This window comes from Hakea prostrata, chromosome 7 (assembly GCF_041222555.1).
Source record: "Hakea prostrata isolate BN-2017 chromosome 7, UWA_Hpros_2, whole genome shotgun sequence".
Lineage (NCBI taxonomy): Eukaryota > Viridiplantae > Streptophyta > Magnoliopsida > Proteales > Proteaceae > Hakea > Hakea prostrata.
The window spans coordinates 11,995,103-12,016,313 of record NC_142606.1 but is presented as its reverse complement, the minus strand read 5'-3'; the positions used below and the strand labels follow the sequence as shown (position 1 = coordinate 12,016,313).

Here is a 21,211-nt window from a genome sequence, read left to right as displayed (position 1 = left end):
CATATTATGAAAATCACGAAAACATCGGAAAACCTCATTTTTTTGTTTAAAAGATAAATCCATGTAGAACGAAAGTGACAATCAATAAAAGTAACAAAGTACCTATGGCTAGTAATAGGCACACGTCGATAGGGACCCCATACATCAATATGAATTAGCATAAAAGGAGCAGGTTTTCTATTATGAAGAGAAGGTAAATAAGTAGAACGAGTCTGCTTCGCAAAAATGCAGGCTTCACAAAAAAAATATCCTCATTACAAGAAGAAACCAAATCAAGAAATATTTTCTTAAGAGTTCCTAGAGGGGGATGACCTAGCCTACGGTGCCACTAATGAAGGTTTGATATTACCGAATGGACCGGATTAGAAGATGTAGTCAAAGCAGAAGTAGATCCTCCAATTGGCTCGAGCAAATAAAGTCCATTGTCTAGTTTACCACATCCAATCTCCTTCCCCGTGACCAGATCCTGGAAGACACAGTAAGATGGGAAAAATGTCACTTTACAATTCAAGTCATGTGTAAGACTACTGATAGAGAGCAAGTTAGTAGAAAAAGAGGGAACATGTAAAACTTTAGACAAAGAAAGTGATGGAGAATGCTGAATGGTCCCTTTTCCAGCAATGGAAGAATAGGAGCCATCAACAATGCGAACTTTATCCTTTCCAAAATTTGGAGAATATTGAAAGAAAGAGGTGGATAAACCTGTCATATGATCTGTGGCTCCTGTATCAATGATCCAAGGAGTAGAAACCAAAGAAGCTTGAAAGCCTGTAAAAGTTTTACCTGAAGTAGCAAGGTAGGAGTTGGTATGGGTAGTAGAGGAAGCAGTGTTCTAAGCTATACCGGCAATAGAAGACTGCATAATACATCGTAGAGTAGCGAACTCCTCTTGTGAAAAACCAACGTCTGCAGAGGGTGTGGTGGAAACTGTCTCAGAGAGATTAGCCTTTGGTTTTCCCTTTCTTTGTGCTCGTTTTTGCTCAAAATCAGCAGACTTCCCATGCAGTTTTCAACAATTTGCCTTGGTATGATATGGTTTGAGACAGTGCTCACACTTGACAATCTCCATAATAAGAGTATGAAGCATGGCTAATCGACGACTTTCCTCACATTGAACAAGAGCATAAGACTGTTCTAGTGTAGGAAAGGGAGAACGACTTAAGTCTTGCACTTTGATTTGATCGTACTCCACATTCAAACCTGCCAAGAAGTCATATACCCGAATCTTATCAATGTGCTTCTTATAAGTAGTCACATCATCTGGGTTAGTGGGATGATAATCCCCATAATGATCCAACTCTTGCCAAAGAGAGCGCAACTTAGCATAATATTGGGCCACAGTCAGTTCCTTTTGGGTAGTCTCATGAAGCTTCTTTCATAACTCATAAACTTGTGCATCATTCCCCAACTGTCCATAGGTTTCAATAGTAGCCTTCAAGATTTGGGCTGCAGTATCAAGTAATAGGTAACCCCGGGCAATATTTGGATGCATGGAATTCAAAAGGAATGACATAATAAGGGAGTCATTTGATATCCATTTATCTTGTAAAACACCTGCGGTAGTGGGTTTGATAGTGGTGCCCATAATGTATCCAACTAGTCCTCTTCCAGCAAATAGTCAGGTAAGCAGAGCGAGACCAGATCAAATAATTTGTTCCATCAAATCTCACAGAAAGAGAATGAAGAGTGGGGTAATGTTCGGAGCCAATGGGAGCAGGAGTATCATCAAAAGTTGTCATGTTGACAAAATTTTCTGCAATTCTTTAGTCTTCACCCTTTCGAAGTAACAGAAATGTTGCAGAATGCAATAGCCAAACAACTCAAATAAATCTTCTCTTTCTTTCTTTTTTCTTTTTTTTTTCTTTTTTTTTCTAAAACAAATAAACTCTGAAAAATATGAACCCTTGAAACATCATATATATATATAACAAAAAAGGTTGGTTCAGGTGGGCTTAATTATGGGAACAAAATATGGTTCAGAAATATGGTCTGGTTTGGTCCAGGCTTAATGGGTTTTAGAAGGGCCGTTTAAGAAGGGAGACGGGATTTAGAAGGGGGTTACCTGGTTCGATGGTAGAGGCGATGGTAGAGGCTAAAGGCGGAGGCGATGGTTCGACTGTGCAGAAATCGATCGAAACCAGGACTGCGATGGAGATGGTGGTGTTCTTCTGCTCTTCTTCTTTTCTTGATGGTTCGATGGTGCAGAAATCGATCGAAACCAGGACTGCGTTGGAGATGGTGGTGTTCTTCTGCTCTTCTTCTTTCCTTGATGGTTCGATGGTGCAGAGATCGATCGAAACCAGGTTTGCTCTTCTTCTTTTCTAATCAAACTCACACTAGTGCAGCGGAACTGAAGAACTGACAGTAAAAAGTTGGAACTGCCAGCGATGGATTTGAAGAGCAGCAATGGGTTTGCGATAGGTTTGAAGACTGCCAAAAAAAACGATGGGTTTGAAGGACAGCAATGGGTTTGCAAAAAAAAATAAATTAAAAGGAGGTAGGTTTTCAACAACGAGCGATAGATTTTTGCTTTTCTTCTCTCTCTCTCTCTCTCTCTCTCTCTCTCTCTCTCTCTCTTCCCTAATTGATCTTAGGCTCTGATGCCATGTTGTCAAAGACAATGATGGTACAATGGCTTATTGATCAATGATCTCAAGCCCTCTATTTATAATTAAGTGGAAAGTATACTATTACAAGGAATAGCATTTTACATGAATACAAACTCTAATTTAACTCCTATACAAACTCTTATTAGACTCCTAATAGAATCCAACAAAGCCCTATCCACTGACAAAAGAAACTGAAGTGCAAGTATTGTTTTAGGGTATTGAATTCTAGGGGTGCAACAAGATCGGAAAAACACTTGGCGGAGATACAGGGATGTGGCCAAGCGTCCTAAAGTACCATATGAAGTTCAACAAGAAATTGCTGCCAGCTTGAAAGGAGAGAGATTGAAGAGGGCAGAGAAAGAAAAGCATTAGAGGGAGTTTAAGGAGGCAGCATCGGCCGGGGATGTGGATGATGAGGCTGCCAAGTATGGGGGTGGCCGTGGAGCGTGGCCGCCCTTGCGGCCTTTTTAGAGATGTGAGGCTATGAACATGCTGGGGCGTGCTGGCTCCATCCATCTACATTTCGGGAGGGAGGTTGGGAGAGCTGCATGGGGAGGACCCATATCGAGGTGCCATTCTCCGATCCTATGCTTCACCAAGACTAAGGACCCCAAAATCTTTTGGTAACAAGGCTACTCCAACCAACCATCCCTCAAATGTTTGATAGTAGTAGGGAAGATCAAGTAAGAGATGCAATCAACAAGTTCATGTTTTACAACAACATTGCACCTAATGTGCTCATCTTAGTTGTCAAGGTGTCCCGGGCAGTGCTTGAGAGTGCCAGGCAACACCTCCCTTTATAAGAGCTCATTAAAGTGGGCGCCTTGGACACCTTGGCCAAGTGTTCCTCCTTTTTTAATATTTTATATAAATATACCAAATAGAAGTTTGATATTTATCATCCTACTTGATTCTAGTCTAGATAAATCTATTAGTTGAAAGCACGTTGAAAATTTGACGGTGGTGCCACATGAGATCAAGTATCAACTTACCTTAGAAAAAAAAAAAAGACAAAACATTACCTACCCTTCTAAATCGCAAAAGAACTCTTCTTCTTCACGAAGACACGAACTGCTCCTTACGAAAGAAACCCTCTCTGTGGCTTAAACAGGCAATAATCTCTCGCGGTCTCCTTCTCTTACCTCTCTGGCACTATTTTTTTTTAGACTCTGTAAATTACCTGTAGGTCAGTACACTCGTAGGAGTTGCCACGGCCATCTCCGGCATCTCCAGCAACTCTCTAGTGGTCTTCTTCCCAACCGAAGGTAAGTTCCTTCTCTTTCCTCTCCCGCAATGCCCTTTTTTTTTTTTTTTTTTCTTTTTTAACTTTGTGACTAAGCTGTAGGCTGCTACACCACGCAAGAGTTGCAGCAGCCATCTCTGGCAGCCTCTTCTTCTCAGGCAACAGTTGGTGCTTTTTTTTTTTCCAACTCTGCAACTCCACGGTGTGTACTATTTCTTCAATTGCTGTTACAACTTACTTTAATGCTATATAATGAATATGTTAATGAACTTTTTATTAAGTTTGCAAAATGTTTCATACTTGGAAGGCTAGGAATAAATTATGTAACTTTTAGCTTACATTTCAAAAAATTAACATTAAAACACCTTGACCACCTAAAAATTAATAGTAGAACACCTGGACCACCTAGTTGTTGCCTTGGAAGCCCTCCATTGCCTTGGTTGCCTTGTCACCTTGACAATCTTATAGGTCATAGTCCTTATTACCAGGGGTGGTTAATGCAACTACTAGGGCAAGTCTAGGGATGAAAGAACCCACATCATGAGAATTGATGAATGTCTACCTGCCAAGCAAAAGAAGTTGAAAGAGTACACTGAGACACTTAAGCCACAATGGGTGACATACGGGGTCACTATGATGGCTGATGGATGGATTGGACCTACTAGACAGTCCATTGTTTAACTTCATTGTGAATTGCAATTGTAAGTGTTTTTGAAGTCTATGGATGCATTCAAGGAGGTAAAGGATGCAGATTACATCTACAAGCTATTAAGGAAGGTGATGCTTGTGGTAGGGGCAAGCAACGTTATCCAAGTTGTCATGGATAATGGTGCTAACTATAAGGAGGATGGAGGGATGCTGATGACAAAGAAAAGCCGCAGGACTTATCTTCTGGTAATTTTGGTAATTTTTGCTTATGTGGTGTATGAGGAGAGTACAATTCAAAAGTAAAAATCTCCAAAGCAGTAAAACAAAACTGAGAGATATCGAACAATTTACAGAATTTTAGCTTCACCACCTCTTTTTTGTACACTTCTACAGTTTTTTATTCAAATAACATAACAGAACCATGGAAAGTTGGTTATTTGTTCTCAAGCAACAATTTTTACTTCGTCATCCAGAAATTGAAAGACATCAATCCATTATATTATCAAAGGGTGAAGTTCAACTTTGATCAGAAAAGCACGGTGTCATGAATAAAAAGGAAAAAGAGAAATGCATGCTATGAAATTAACCATCAATGGACACACGCATCAATCCTTGCTTAAGCAGCACTATCCCTTGGATTCTTTCACATTCTTTGGGTTCATCCAAACATTACTGTACACTCCTTTGCAACCCCAAAACGGGATTGAAGGAAACTTTGAAGTCATAAAGATGGGGCAGTCCCTTCTCAAAAAATAAAGAACACTTTCGCAGGAACTATATTACCAATACTTATCAAGTCAAAAACTTCCTTAGGTACATCAAGAAAAACTAAATAATGCTTGGTAATAGTGTACAGTATATGATCGTTTTCCTGAAGTGCAAATCGTTCTATTTTGAGAACTTCCTTACGCAATTTTGATTATTCAAGACAAAAACTTAAATCTTATAATAGGGGGAAAAGAGGAAACCAAAAGGCCAACTTAAAGTCAGCTGTAAAGGTAAATTCTTCCATGTGAGGATAACAACTAAGTTACCAGTATGCTCAGCAAGTGCAGTTAGAGCAATCGAGCTTGCCATGAATCCTTCCTTGTTACAAATATATTTAAGCCTGCAATTACAAATGTTGGATTACTCAAAATCTCACTTGTAATGGATTGTTTACTATATTATAATGAACTTAATAAATGAAAATGACATTTTCAAATGAAAATAATTTCTTCAGCATACTTGAAAATGTTACACTGATGAGGAAAATTAGCAGGTAGTGGTTTACCTGTTCACAACACGACTGACAGTTGGTTGAACAAACATGTGCACCCTAGAATTTTAACAGAGAACATACGGATTATCACGAGTGTAAATCACATTGCTTCCAAAAAATACTAGCATAATGCCTACATTTGGAGCTAACACAGATTCCTATAGAAGTTCACAATGAAGATGAGAAAAGAAATTTGAAACTCGTGAAAAAACTTACTTCGCTACCTGGCGCAGTGGCCTCAAGGCAGGTGCAAATAAGTCATTGCAAATGCAAATTATCTTCCGTTTCCAACAACATATCCATCACAAAAACATTAGACAGCCACATTCAAGCACATAAAAGATCATGCAATTTGACCATTCCAAAACTTACAGGTCTTGACAGTGAGGTCATTTTACGTCCTTTTTTGGAGATCTTTCCAGGTTTTTCCTCTTGAGCAAGATTGCCTTTTCCAACTTCACTCTTCTTTTCTGCTGCAACCTTTAGAAAGGAGGAAAAGAAAAAAAAAAAAAAACATTTAACAAATTGTAAAACTAACTTATTTTGAAAAAAAGATTCTCTATAACTGTATGATGGGCCTCGAGTAATATAAGTTGGTACTCGAGGGAGGCCTGCTGGGTAGAAACCCAGCAAGCAACTGAATAAGAATAAGTGTATTAACACAGCAGAATAAAGGGAATGAAGGGTCAATACAGGGGCAACTATGCAATTCAGTTATGGGAGATTAAAGGGGGCTGATCTGGGGTTGAGAGAGGAACAGAAAGGCATCAAGGAAGAAGACTATTGTGTAGGTAGCAGGTTACTGCTGGGGAGCCTTTGACTCTAGGTAATCCGGACTTTATTTTTTCTTTGTTCTGCATTTCTTTGAATTCCAATCTATCTCTGTCGAGTGAGAACGGGAGCTTATCACTGTAGCATAATCCATTCCCTCTCAATTTTTATATGCTTTCTTAACCAGCTAAAATCTTTCACTGGTTAATGGGAGAAGTAGAGGGATCGGGTGAGAGAGAGAGAGATATGAAGGAGTTGATATAGGATTGCATGCCAACATGAAATATGAAGGAGAATGATGAATCCTGCAAATGGGGTCACCTAGCAAATCAGTGAAAAGGTTGATAAGGTGTGTTGCCGGCAGAAATAGGAAGATTTCTCTTTTCACCAATTTGCTAGGTGACCCCATTTGTTGGATTCGTCATTCTGTTTTGTATCTCACGTTGGTAAGCAATCCTATATCAACTCATCTCCCATTAACCAGTGCACTAACGATCCACAATCCAGCTCTTCTCTATTCGATCTCAAGGGACTCCGCCTTTACTCCATGGGTTTTCCCTCTTTTACTTTAAGTTTAGCTCGGGGGGACAGTGACTGGGCAGGTTGGCAGATAGAGGTATCATTCTCTAATTCCACCATGGTTTGTCTCTTTAGATAGGCTGCTATTTTAAGTTTACACCCCAACATTCTCACATTTGATTATAAATCTAGGACATACTTTCTTTGGGATAGGAATATACCTTTCTTCGATTGAGCCACATCAATCCCTAAGAAATACTGTAACTTCCCTAGATCTTTAATTTCAAACTCTGCCAAGAAAGTCCTTCAACTTTTGAATTTCTTCACCATCATTCTTTGTGATGACAATATCGTCTACATAGACAATGAGAAGTGCGATGTTAGTACGACACTTCTTAACAAATAGTGTATGATCAGCATTGCTTTTGCTTGTACCCAATAGAGGTTATTGCCTTCAGGAGGCGTCCAAACCAACATCTAGGAGATTGTTTTAACCCATAAATTGACATTTTCAACCAACAAACTTTCCTTGCGGTATTGTCATCGGAGAAACCATGTGAGATTTCCACATAGACTTCTCCCGCTAACTCCCCATGTAAGAAGGCATTCTTTATGTCTAGTTGGTGCAAGTTCCAGTTTTTGTTCACAGCTACAAACAATAGAACTCTGACAGTGTTTAGTTTCGCAACAGGGGCAAAAGTCTCCTGATAATCAATCCCATAGCTCTGGGTAAACCCCTTGGCAACTAGTCTGGCTTTCAACTTGTTGACTGATCCATCCATATTTTGTTTAACCACAAATACCCATTTGCAGCCCACTGGTTTTTTTTCTTGAAGGAAGTGTAACCAGCTCCCAAGTGTCATTTTTCTTCATTTCCTCTACCATAGCTGCCTTCCATCTCTTATTAGCATAGGCTTCTTGCCAACTTTTAGGAACAGATATAGATGACAGAGAGGATATAAAAGCACGGTAGGAGTCAGACAAAGAGTATTAAGAAACATATTTAGCTATGAGATGTTAAGTACAAGATCTGACTCTTTTTTTAACAGCAATAGGAAGATCAGAAGAAGATACCTTAAGGGGAACAGTAGAATCTCGTTCTAGAGTAGGAGACTGAAGTGGTAATGTATCACCTTTCTCCACCTGCTTTAGTCGGTTGTAATTCTTCCTCTGATAAGTCTGCACCTCCTTATTCTAGTCAATCTGGTTTTGAAAGACCTCAATAGTTTGTCTCACAGGAGTGGTCTCCCCCTAGCTAGGTTCTTCACATGGTTCAAAAAACAACGGGGGAGGATTAGAGTCCTTAGGTATATTGGCAGAAGTCTCCCCCAGGTCAGGAAACTCTTCTGGGACTCTTAAGATGTGTTAGTGTATGATAAAAAGATCTAGAGTAGGAAAGAACACCTCTCCTCTAGGACTCTCCCCCTGGAGGGGTGTATAGTAAGGGCAAAACTCATTAAAAATTACATCCATGGATACAATTGTTTTCTTGGAAGGAGGATGATAACATTTGTACCCTTTTTAAGTAGCAGAATACCTCAAAAATATGCAACGTAGGCCATGGGGAGCCAGCTTACTCTGGTGGGCGGTGATTCTGGCATAACACACATCCAAAAATCTTTAGGAGAATAATAAAAAAAAAGAGGCTCCCTGGAGAATCTCATTAGAACATTTAAAACCAAGTATCCTACTGGGCATCCTATTCATAAGGTAAGAAGCAGTGAGTATAGCATCACTCCAGTATTGGTCAGGTACATTCATAGCAATCATAATGGAATGGGCTATCTCTAAGAGATACCAATTCTTCCTTTCAACAACCCCATTTTGGGCAGTCGAATCAACACAACTGGTCAGGTGTATTATGCCAGAGTCAGAGAGATACCTCTAAAATTCACCATCAATATACTATGTGTCATTGTCACTGTGAAGGATCTTCAAAGTTCACAGTGGCATTGAACTGAGTTTTAATCATATTATGAAAATCATGAAAACATCGAAAAATCTCATTTTTTTGTTTTAAAAGATAAATCAATGTAGAACGAGAGTGACAATCAATAAAAGTAACAAAGTACTTATGGCCAGTAATAGACACACGTCGGCAGGGATCCCACACATCAATATGAATTAGCATAAAAGGAATAGTTTTTCTATTATAAAGAGAAGGCAAATAAATAAAACGAGTCTGTTTAGCAAAAATGCAAGCTTCACAAAAAAAATCATCCTCATTATAAGAAGAAACTAAATCAGGAAATATTTTCTTAAGAGTTCCTAGAGGGGGTGACCTAGCCTATAGTGCTACTGATGAATGTCTGATATTACCGAATGGACCTGATTAGAAGATGTAGTCAGAGCGGAAGTAGATCCTTCAATCGGCTCGAGCAAATAAAGTCCATTGTCTAGTTTACCACATCCAATCTCCTTCCCCGTGACCAAATCCTAGAAGACACAATAAGATGAGAAAAATGTCACTTTACAATTCAAGTCATGTGTAAGACTACTGATAAAGAGCAAGTTAGTAGAGAAAGAGGGAACATGTAAAACTTTAGACAAAGAAAATGATGGAGAATGTTGATTGGTCCCTTTTCCAGCAATGGAAGAATATGAGCCATTAGCAATTCAAACTTTATCCTTTCCAAAAATTGGAGAATATTGTAAGAAAAAGGAGGATAAACCTGTCATATGATCTGTGGCTCTTGTATCAATAATCCAAGGAGTAGAAACTGAAGAAACTTGAAAACCTGTAAAAGTTTTACCTGAAGTAGCAAGGTAGGAGTTGGTTTGGTTCGTAGAGGAAGCAGTGATAGAGGTTGTACTGGCAGTAGAAGACTGCAGAATACGTCGCAGAGTAGCTAACTCCTCCTGTGAAAGACCAACGTCTGCAGAGGGTGTTGTGGAAACTGTTTCAAAAAATTTGAGCTTTCGATTTTCCTCTTTTTTGTTCTCTTTTTTGTTTTAAATCAGCAGGCTTCCCATGGAGCTTCCAACAATTGGCCTTTGTATGATATGGTTTGTGACAATGTTCACACTTGACAATCTCCTTAGTTGTAGTTGATTTAGTGCTAATAGACTGTAAGGCTGATTTCTCCAAAATAGGAACATGAAACATGGTTAATCAACGGCTTCCCTCACACTGAACAAGTGCATAAGATTGTTCTAGTGTAGGAAAAGGAGAACAACTTAATACTTGCACTCTGATCTGATCATACTCCACATTCAAACCTGCCAAGAAGTCATATACCCGAATCTTATCAATGTGCTTCCTATAAGTAGTCACACATCTGGATTAATGGGGTGATAATCCCCATAATGATCCAACTCCTGCCAAAGAGAGAGCAACTCAGCATAATATTGAGCCACGGTCAGTTTCTTTTAGGTAGTCTTATGAAGCTTCTTTCGAAGCTCATAAACATGTGCATCATTCCTCAACTGTCCATAGGTTTCAATAGTAGCCTTCCATATTTGGGCTGCAATATCCAAGTAATAGGTAACCCCGGACAATATTTAGATGCATGGAATTCAAAATGAATGACATAATAAGAGAGTCATTTGATATCCATTTATCTTGTAAAACACCTGCGGTAGTAGGTTTGATAGTGGTGCCCGTAATGTGTCCAACTAGTCCTCTTCCAGCGAATAGTCGGTAAGCAAATCGAGACCAGATCAAATAGTTTGTCCCATCAAATCTTACCGAAAGAAGATGAAGAGGGGTAATATTCGAATCCAGTGGGAGCAGTAGTACCATCGGTGGTTGCCATGTTGAAAGAAATGTCTGTAGTTCTTCAGTCTTCACCCCTTCAAAGTAATTGAAATGTCGTAGAATGCAATAGCCAAACCACCCAAAAAAACTTATAAATACCCCTCTCTTTTTTTTTTTTGGAAAATGACAAATACGTCCTTAACAAATCTGAATTTACAATTAAGTCCCTGAAATTATGCAAATTTACACATAAGTCCCTAAAACCAAGGTTTAAAGTATCCCACGATACCATACGATACTAGCCGATACGTATCCATATTTGACCCAACCGATACGATACATCTCGATACGTCTCTCCATTGAATTACACTAAAATACATTAGTCAAAGCAATATAATACTCGATACAAAACGATACGCCTCTCAAAATGACTTGACCGATATGATACTCGATACCGATACTTTAAACCTTGCCTAAAACTGTGTAAATTTGCAAATAAGTCCTTGAAAACTTATAAATTTTCAATTAGGCCCCTAAAACTATAGGTATTTACACAAACCCCTGAAAAATTTATAAATTTTCAAATAAGCCCATAACAATATGCAAAATTACCAAAATATCCCTGAAAGAATTTAAACTTACAAAACCAAACCCCTCTAACCTACGATAGTTGTTCCGTGGAGGAGAAGGTAGGAGAAGGGAGGAGGAGAAAACCTGGTTTGATTCAAAGTAGGACGGCTTCTTCTCTTCTACTTGCCTCTTTTTTCTCTTTTACTTGCTAGCAGTGAGCAGCGGTGAGTTTTGAAGCGATGCAACAAGCATCGACAAGCAGAGGTGGTTGTGTTTCTCTTCTTCTCTTTCTTTTCTTCTTCTTTCCTTCTGATTTTTTTCTTCCCTATTGTGGTAATCAGGGAGCTAGTTGCAAAAAGTTTCAGAGAAGTGAGAATTTCTGAAAAATTCTGCAACGGTGGTTGCAGAAGAAAGAAAGAGAAATTCTGCAATTAGTTTTGCAGGAAATCTACGATTGGTTTTGCAGGGAAAAAAAAAAGATCCTAATCGAAATTAGGCTCTGATGACATGTTGAGAAACACTATGTTGGTAGAATGGCTTATTGATCAATGATCTCAAGCCCTTTATTTATAATTAAAAAGAAGTACACTATTACAAGGAATATAATTTTTAAATGAATACAAACTCTAATTGAACTCCTAGTAGAATACTAGAATCCAACAGTTACGTTAGTCGTTTAACGTAATTCCTCTGTATAGAAAGATGCATCATGTGGTTAAGTCATATACGGATATAACAACACGTAAGAAGAAAAATATATATAATTGGAAAAATATAAGTTAATAAGATGCATCTTGGGGTTGAGGCATCCATTCTCTCGTTCTATTTTAGTTGTTTTTTACTTTTCCAGCAATTTTTTATGGCCTTAAGATTTGTGAAATTTGAAGATGTGTAAAAATTCAGCATTAGAAAGTTAAAATTGTACCAACAATCAAATTTTAATTCTTTTTCTTATATTGGAGATCAATTTTTTCATTCTTTAGGAATTTGATTTACAACTTTATTTCTGGATTCAAATCGGGGCATTTAATACTTTATGAATGAAATCTCAAGTAACAACAACAACAAGAAGCTTTCTCCCAACTAAAAGGAATCGGCTACATGATCTTTGCTTCCCAATCAGCTTTATTCAATACCATACTAGATACAAGGCCTAACTTATGCATAACTTTTCTCACAAGTTCTATTAAAGTCATCTTAGGTCTACCCCTAGTTCTTCTAATTCCTTAACCTTGATTAAGTTGTTTTTGTGTACATGGGAATTAAAAAACCTCCTTGAACATGGCTGCGCCACATCAATTGACTTTCTTGTAGCTTATCATTTATTAGAGCTACTCCTAGACCAAATCGAAGTATGATCATTCCTCACCTTATCTTTCCTAGTTTTGCCACTCATCCATCTTAGCATCCTCATTTCTACTATATTAAGTTTATTTATATGATGTTTCTCAATAGCATAACACTCTGCATAATACATCTCATAGCTGGTCATAAGACAAACCTATAAAACTTTCATTTGAGCTTTAAAGGAATACATTGATTATACAAGGCCCCAAACACATCTCTCCACTTTATCCACTTAAGTTTATTCTTTGGTAAACATCATCCTTTATATCACCTTTTTTATTCTATTAATAATTGAGCCAAAGTACCTACAATAATCGCTTTGTAAAATCTTCTCTGTTCAATCACGATCAAAGTTTCAAACTAGATATTTCGTCATCGTTCTACTTAATTTAAAGCTTTTTGCTTTCAAAGTTTCTCTCCATGATTCTAACTTGCTATTAGTCTCTACTTGTATATCATCTACCAAAACATTATCATCAACAAAAGCATATGCTAAGGAACCTCATCTTGAATGTCTTTGGTTAAATCATCCATTATAAGTGCAAATAAATATGGACTTGAAGTTGATCCTTCATGTAACTCAACTGTTAATCGAGAATCATCATACATATCTTTAACTATGTCCTTATATTTACTAGCAACATTTCCTTTATCTAGTAGTTGCCAAATTAACACAATCTAGGGACTATCATAAGCTTCTTCTAGGTCCATAAGACCATTTTAACACTCTTTATACCGTTCCACAAGTCTCCTAATAAGGTAAAAATCTTCCATTGTAGATATTCCTGGCATAAAACATCAAAAAATATCTTAAGTAAATGTACCAATAAATATTAAAACATTAAGTAAGCGACTTGGGGGATAAGTGAGAATTAATAGTACCTCTTCCATATTCCAACTAGGTTTCCTCACGTTTTGATGGGAATCAGTGACACTAATAAGGTTTTTAGGTCAAAACTTTTTGAGATTTGGTCAAAACTGACTGAGTTGGGTCAAAACGTGGGAATTTTTTTCTACACTGCACTGCTGTCTCATCTCAGTTTCTTATGAAAGCCAGATCTCTCCTTCAAATTTCATGCTTCGACCGAGATTTAGAACCATGCTTTCCTTATAAGATTATTTAAGGCACGTGCCTAGCTCTTTGGTGCCTTCGATCTGAATCAAATTACTGACCAGACTAGGACATGCCAAGGTCTTTGTTGAACACGGTCATGTCACCTTAAATGACTTTCTCTAAACTTATCATATATCAGAGTTACTCCCAACTCAGCTCTGACATGATAGTTCCTCACTGAAAACCCTCCTAGCTTTCCTTACATACATATCAAATTTCAGCATCCTCATCTCCGATACCCTGAGTTTATCTATATGGCCTCTCTTAAAAGCCCAACATTCACACCACAAACCATAGCCAATCATATGACAATCCTTCAAAATTTTCCTTTTCTCATTAATGGCATTTCCCTTCTATCAAAAAGCCCCAAAATTCTGGTTTATTTTCATTCCTTAGAATCCTGCGTGAGTGCAGACTCTACTTGTGCAAAAGCCTTCTGCACCAGGATTGCCCTTTTTTACAATCCAGTGTGAGTTTGACTTTTTAAATTCAATTCTCAGGTTCTAGACATGAATAACGATGGTTGCCGATACATCATGTAGGATTTGACCCAGGTCAAAGCTGACTTCTTGAGAGAGGCAGAGGATTCTTCATCCATTCATGGATCATATCCCAAATTTTCTAGTGCACATAACATGACAAAGATGCATATCTATGCAAAAAGTGAGATGCTACACTGGGAGATGATAAATTGATAACAAAAAGGTATTGAAAGCAGCAATCAGCAAGACTACAGAGAAATAATGGAAGTTTCCTGAAAGAGACAAAGACCTAGAAATATTTACTGATTACCATCTTTAGTATGACCTCCACTGCCCCTTTACCATCACCTAGGGCTCCATCAATTTCATCAATAACCTGTAGAAATCTAATTAACTTTACCTGAATAAAGAAAATGAGGTTATGCAAAATAAAAGGAAAATTTACTGCAGGTTTTACCAAATAAAACCCACCAAACACTTAGGTTTTGAGTCAACCATGACAGAGTTCATCTGCACAACGTCAAGAATTTTGGCTTCGATTGTTGATGATGACCGATCGTCGCTAGCATTCATCTGCACAGAATTTACAAAACCTAAATGAGTGTTTCAGTAGTGCCCGAGCAATTTAAAAGTATACTCAAATTCAGACCACAAAATGAAAGAACCTGCATATAAGTGAAGTTGCACAATTGACATCATACACGAAATGTCAAAGCTTCTAACCTCTGTTACTCAAGTAGAGTTCTCACTCTACCAAATTCAGTTGTATAGTGCATAAAAAAGCATGTCATTACTATGCAAAAGTTTGAATTCCTACAAATTAAATATTTTTCTTCCAAATTAGATTCAGTCTGTGGACAACCAAGATGGAAATTTATCATAAATTAAAAAAATAAATAAATAGTGATATGCAACCCAGAAACTTCAAAATAGGTAGTGTTCTTGCCACATGCAACATATACATCAGAGATGGAAATGGCACTGACAGTGATACAGATAGTAATCTTTTTAATGATAATAGATTAATGTTTTAAAAGATTTGAAAATTGTAGATGATTAACATAGACAAAGATGTAAACCACAGAGATGCACTAACAGACGGTTGTAAGCAACTCCTAACTGATACAAGAAAATCCTGTGAATACATCAGATATGATAAGATAAGGATCCTCATTATGAGAAGAAATCCTCAGAGAATCATTCTAGATAAATTCTTTGCCTAAGGATTTGAACCAAGTCAAAAGTAACCATGAGTAACCAAAGATCAATGACCAAGAAACACACAAGGCTGTAAGTGGATACAACAAAGCTTAAAGGCAGTTTACATGAAAAGCATCAAACCTCTACTACACGGTAGCCACAATGTCTAGCAGCCACATGGGCAAGTGTTGTCTTCCCAAGCCCCGGGGGTCCACACAGTAAAAGAACCTGCAAAGTGATGAGATCAATATATGTTTTTTAATTTTCATCACCTGGAAGCCACCTAAAAAATGTGATTGGAGATCAAGAGATAAATAAACCAATCTTTATTGAATCCTGTTCATAATTTCAATTCCACTGCAAGTAACATATTCATTAACCATTGGCTATGACAGAGACAAAGTCCCCCCCCCTTGGGCCTTTTTTCTTTCTTTTTGGGGGGCAGGGGTTGATCAAAATAACCAATAAAATTCTTCTGCAGATTCCAGAATGTACAATGCAAACTTATTGTACACTTCTACTTTATTTTTATTTTAGGAACAACCTGTGCTACTTCAACTCATTTGCAATTGTGCTGATGTACTGTTTTTAGTTTGAATAGAAGACTGCAATCAAAAGATTGCAATTCCCCTTGCTAAAAAATATAGTTGCACATAATTAGTCTAAAATACGAAACAAGCCTAGTCAGAAAGTACATCACTATTTCAATTTTCATGTTATAAGTAAACTTTCCATAATTTATAAAAGGGTAAAGATTTCTGCTGTCATATAATGAGGAAGCATTACCTAAAAATTTCCTAAAACTCAGCCATTTGGAAGATTAAATGGGGCCAATGTTTTGCAGTCAAGTGGAATCATATGTCAGATGTTCACATGTCAAGTTTCAGCCAGGCCAATGTTTTCCATGAAGTAATTTGAAATCCAGGACCATAGGGAAGTGTACGAATTGGTTGGAGCACTATAGACAAACATGGTGATGCATCAAGCATGCCTTACAGGTTCTTTAACTTGCCTACTCTACTTTTCAAGAGTTCTTTCATTCTTTTCTTCTTTTTTGTCTTTTTTTTTTTTTTTGTTTTGTGCTTTAATATGTAAATCTTGCCCAAGGTATTAAATCTTGTGTCGCTATACTGGTACTTGGTGAGACAAAATATGCAACGAAATCAAAAAGTTTGAAAAATCTGATGACACTTTCCGATTTTTACCGCAGTCCTTAAACTTATGACACTTTCTTTAAGATGGGATGGTTGTTTTAAGAGGATGATGCCACCTACATAAGGGTAGTGTCCGACCATAGAGAGCACCATTCGGTGACATAGGCTGAGTATGTCCATCATTCGCAAAGGCAAGCCTATAGGGTTGAGATGATGGAGCCACCATAGCAGAACAACTATTATTAGGTTATTCATAAGTGTGATGTGTAATGTAAATTTATAATTTGTAATTTATTCATATATTGTTATGACATACACTTATTTTGTTTTAACCGTGTACTATTGACTACTGACTTCTACAGTTGTACTTGACTATTTGAATATTTAATTTTAGTTGTTGTCTTTTTTGTTGCATTTTAATGAAGATCTTAGTGTTCTCTTGTATCATATCTATATTTTCATTGGTTAAAATTCATGTTCCAAACTTCCAATTTCACCTATATGCAATCTAACATATGCCAATCAAGAACACCACTTGAGTTAGGTTTTAGGCCTCAAATTAGACTGAATTCGAAAACCAAACTAGGAGGACCCCAAAAACCCACCAAAACTTAAGGTCGAAATGTGAATAAAAGATTCCGGAATTTCGGTCATCTCAGTAGTAACCGAGATGATCAAAATTCCGCACCTTGATATTGCCTTTTAGAGGCTCTACATCTTGAGTGGAAACACTCAATCACTCTTCAAAGAGATTTGGTGGGAGACAAATGAATAAACAATCAATCATCTTCAAAGAGTTTAGTGAGATATTGATGGATTTTCATTGTTGTAAGTGAAAAACTGGATTGTTGACTTGCGAGCCTGAAAAACAACCAAAAGTTCATGGTGAGCCAGGTGGAAAACTGCATTGTAAGGGTTAATTTGTGATCCTGGAAGAAACAATTGTAAGGAGCATAACGGAAAAGTGCAAGTGAGTATTGACTTGGTAGTGGATGTAGACAAGGTAGCTGAACCACTAATAATATTGAATCAACCATCGCCTACTTCATCCTTCCCCCCTTCACCCAACTGTGTCCTGTTTTCCTTGCAACAAATTGCTTTCATCATTTTGATGAGGGTAAAAGTTTTCAGTCATACCATCCTACATAACTAAATTCACCCTCATAAATTTTTCTGATGAAGATCTGTTCATTTTTTTTCGTTAATGATACTTCTAGTAATATTGTTGTTGTTGGAATCCAAATAGTGCTTTATATTTTCTGCAACCTGAATTGTCATGTATTGTCTTAATATTGATGGTTTAAATAAAGGAAGAAAAAAAGAATATTTTACGGTGGGTAATGCAAGGAACTACGATTTACACTAACTAAACACACAATATGAGATTACCATGTAAATTTAACTAAGCCATGTATATGTATAATTTGCATCCATTGCATATAAAAAGAACTACAAGAGTGTAAAATAGATTTCGAGTGTTGTTAATGATGTTACAAACTTTATCACTGACTCACCTTATGCTCTAGGGGACTAGTAGTTCTTGATTTCTTGTTCCATAGTTCCTGAATGCTTTTTGATTTGTCATTTTCTTTTGACATGCCATTTGAATGTCCTAAAGTCTGATAACTCAATGGGAATCCTTTCTTCATTCCAAAAGAACTCATCTCGGATGATTTCTTATTTTGAGAGCGCACACAATGTCTTCTTAGTGCAGACAATACATCATCTCCAGTATTCCTCACTTCAGATCCAAATACACAAGAATCCCACTGTTTCAGCCATAGCAAGACCTGTAGGTCATCGACAAACTATAAATAAATATTGAAGCACAGGACCGACAGGGGTAGATGCTCTAAAGTAAATCAACAACATCCCAGAAAACCACAACTTATTGAGATAACTTGCCTCACGGTTTGTCTGTTCAACACTAAGAAGCTCAGTAAACGACTTTGGTGCATATTTGTCCACCCAAAGTTGTTCAGTAACCACTGGTACTTCAGGAAGCATCGTATTATCAGGAGATTCTGAGCTTATCTTCAAAGCCTTCAATAAAAACAAATGTTTGCATATTCAAATTTCCTTGACAGTTTGCCCTCTAATTTTAATAGGCACATCCTTTCACATTTACAATTTACTAAAATTGATAATATTAGGGGACAAGAAAACAATAAGGAAATAAAACTAGGAAACTGTGAAGTTATCTCTCAATGTTAGAATCAGCCTATCAATTTTAACTTTGTTGCATATAATATATAGTTCCATCAAGACATTATCAGTGAAAATATATACCTTTATCAAAGCCTCTTGTTCCACGTTTTCCATTAGAACACTGATAGGCTTTGAGATAAGATCTGCAAAGAGGTAAGGACTTTTAGTTCAAGAAATCTCTCCAGTAACAAATAATGTTTAGTCTCACCCCTCCACCCCCCCCCAAAGAAAAAAATGTCGGACATTGTTTAGTAATGATCAACCATGACTAGTCCGAAACAGAATTCAGAAATATAGGATTTGTAGGAAACTATTAGGGTTAGGGTTTAAGCACAAGGTTGCTTAAAGCATTACACCTCTAGATTGGAATACCCAGATCGTTGCTTCCAGCAGTATTTAGAGACCAACACTAGGTTCTACGGTTAGTTGGACTCTCCCATAAAGGCCCATTACACCTTTGGATCGTAACTGATCCGATGACCTATATTAGAACATAAGTTGGGTATAACTCAAATACCTCAACTATATTTGAGTATGACTTAGATAACTCAACAGAAACAGCATGATATTGACAATTTAAGGTATATTCATCTCTGTTAACCATTGGAATATAATAACTACGGCAACTATAATGTAGAGTCTGAGCAAAAGAGATATTATAGTAGAAAGAGTTCAACATCTATCAGAACCCTTATAACCTAAGTTTACGCGTTGAGGAATATGTGTTCTACAATCAAAAATGACATGAAATAACGAATTGGAATGGTTCACACTGAAGTTGGACATACCATTTGCGTATCTTTGCACCCTAAGTTTCTTAGAATAATCATTCACCTCAAAACAGCTCATCTTGGCATAAACCCTATCACCAGAAGGTCCAGTTATCGGCATATAAGCTCCTTCAATCTCCGACATAAACCGAGAAATAAACTTTTCTTCTTGAACGACCGGAGGTGCAGAGTCCATATTCTCCTTTGGCGGTGAATTCCCAAGCCAGTCGTCATCAACTTCAGTTTCAGGAGGAGAATCCACTCTATTCCGTTTTCCATCGGAAGATTCATTTCCGGAAGATAACACATCAGCGCGGCACTCATCCGACCGCGGCCTCTTCTTGTCCTTGATCTGGTTTTTAGGTGATAATGATAGATCTGCCGCGGAGGTTGATTTAACATGTGAAGTAGAGATGGATGAACTAGGTTGAGTTGCAGGAGGAGGTTCAAGAACCTTTCGTTGCTGCTGTTCTTGAACTTCTTCTTCCTCCTCTGGATAGTAGTAACCTACTTCATCTTCTTCTTCTGGGATCAGAGCGTTCGATTCAAGCCATTCGAGTTCTTCCGGAAGGGGAATGTCCATGTCCATATTCATCTGAACCGATGGCGGGAAAAAGGGTTCTTCACTCGGCGCGAGGAGCTCAGAATCGTAGAATACAAGCACATTTGCCCCCTATATATTTTTACTGATGGGGGCAATTTTGTAATTTCTTATATCGGGCCAATTGTTAATTGGCGGGAAAAAACTTCAGGATGCATTTTGTGGGTTTTTCTTCGGAAAAGGCAAAATCGATTCGATAAAATAAAGAAAACAATTATTGATTCAAAACCAATTCAACAAATATTTCAATTTCAAATATATAATGTGATATAGTTAAATATAATATATATATATATATATATATATATATATATTTTATTTGCTAATTCTATGTAAAACAATATCGAGACCCGAAATTTCAACTCATTAACTTGGATATTCCCTCTTGAGAATTCAAAACTTTAATTTTGAATAAATGGGTTTTGCAAAGAAAAGACCAAATTTTATGTAAAATAGTAAACAAATCAACTAATTTTTAATTTATTTTTCGTATGAAAATTTTCAATTCCAACCCTGACTTGCCCTACCCCCCTATGTTAACGTCACCTTTGAGTTATTCAATTCAGACCCTTTTATCATTAACATCGTTAGTCTCCATTAGTTTTTATTTATCCATTTTCAATATTGCCTTCACATTCTAACTTAAAAATACTATCCATGATCCAAATCTTTCGAAACCTTGCGAAGATAATAATTGAAAGAAAACAAAAAAAAATAAAAAATAGTAGAGGGAGACAAGAAAACAAGTCGCAAAAATTTATTTTTAAGCCAATGGAGGAGTAGTAGGATGGTTAGAAACCCGCTTCTCAGTGGAGAGGTCATTGGTTCAACAAAAAAAAAAAAATTTATTTTCAAGATTATTCTTGTCCCTTTAGAACATTTAACTTGCTTAAGTCATTACTTGACCCATTAATAGCAAGTTATGTGTTCGATATTTGAAGGGCATAATTTTGAAGGAAATTCCCTAAAACTAAAGCAACAAAAGTACAAAACCTTGTTTCTTTAGGATCTGACTTT

At 37.1% G+C, this 21,211-nt stretch overlaps 1 protein-coding gene across 1 annotated transcript in view; it reads right to left on the bottom strand.

Annotated features, from left to right (window-relative positions):
* Positions 1-20,224, bottom strand: part of CTF18 (P-loop containing nucleoside triphosphate hydrolases superfamily protein) — a 38,113-nt gene extending 17,889 nt beyond the window's left edge. The window contains exons 1-11 of the mRNA XM_089161572.1: positions 19,612-20,224; positions 18,905-18,966; positions 18,521-18,658; positions 18,130-18,405; positions 15,603-15,689; positions 14,733-14,834; positions 14,572-14,637; positions 6,134-6,241; positions 5,978-6,039; positions 5,774-5,818; positions 5,535-5,608 (exon numbers count right to left, since the gene is read on the bottom strand). Coding sequence (XP_089017698.1) covers positions 5,535-5,608; positions 5,774-5,818; positions 5,978-6,039; positions 6,134-6,241; positions 14,572-14,637; positions 14,733-14,834; positions 15,603-15,689; positions 18,130-18,405; positions 18,521-18,658; positions 18,905-18,966; positions 19,612-20,188 — 1,597 coding nt within the window. The 5' untranslated portion in view covers positions 20,189-20,224. The remainder of the gene's footprint in view (positions 1-5,534; positions 5,609-5,773; positions 5,819-5,977; positions 6,040-6,133; positions 6,242-14,571; positions 14,638-14,732; positions 14,835-15,602; positions 15,690-18,129; positions 18,406-18,520; positions 18,659-18,904; positions 18,967-19,611) is intronic.
* Positions 20,225-21,211: the final 987 nt, after the last annotated feature.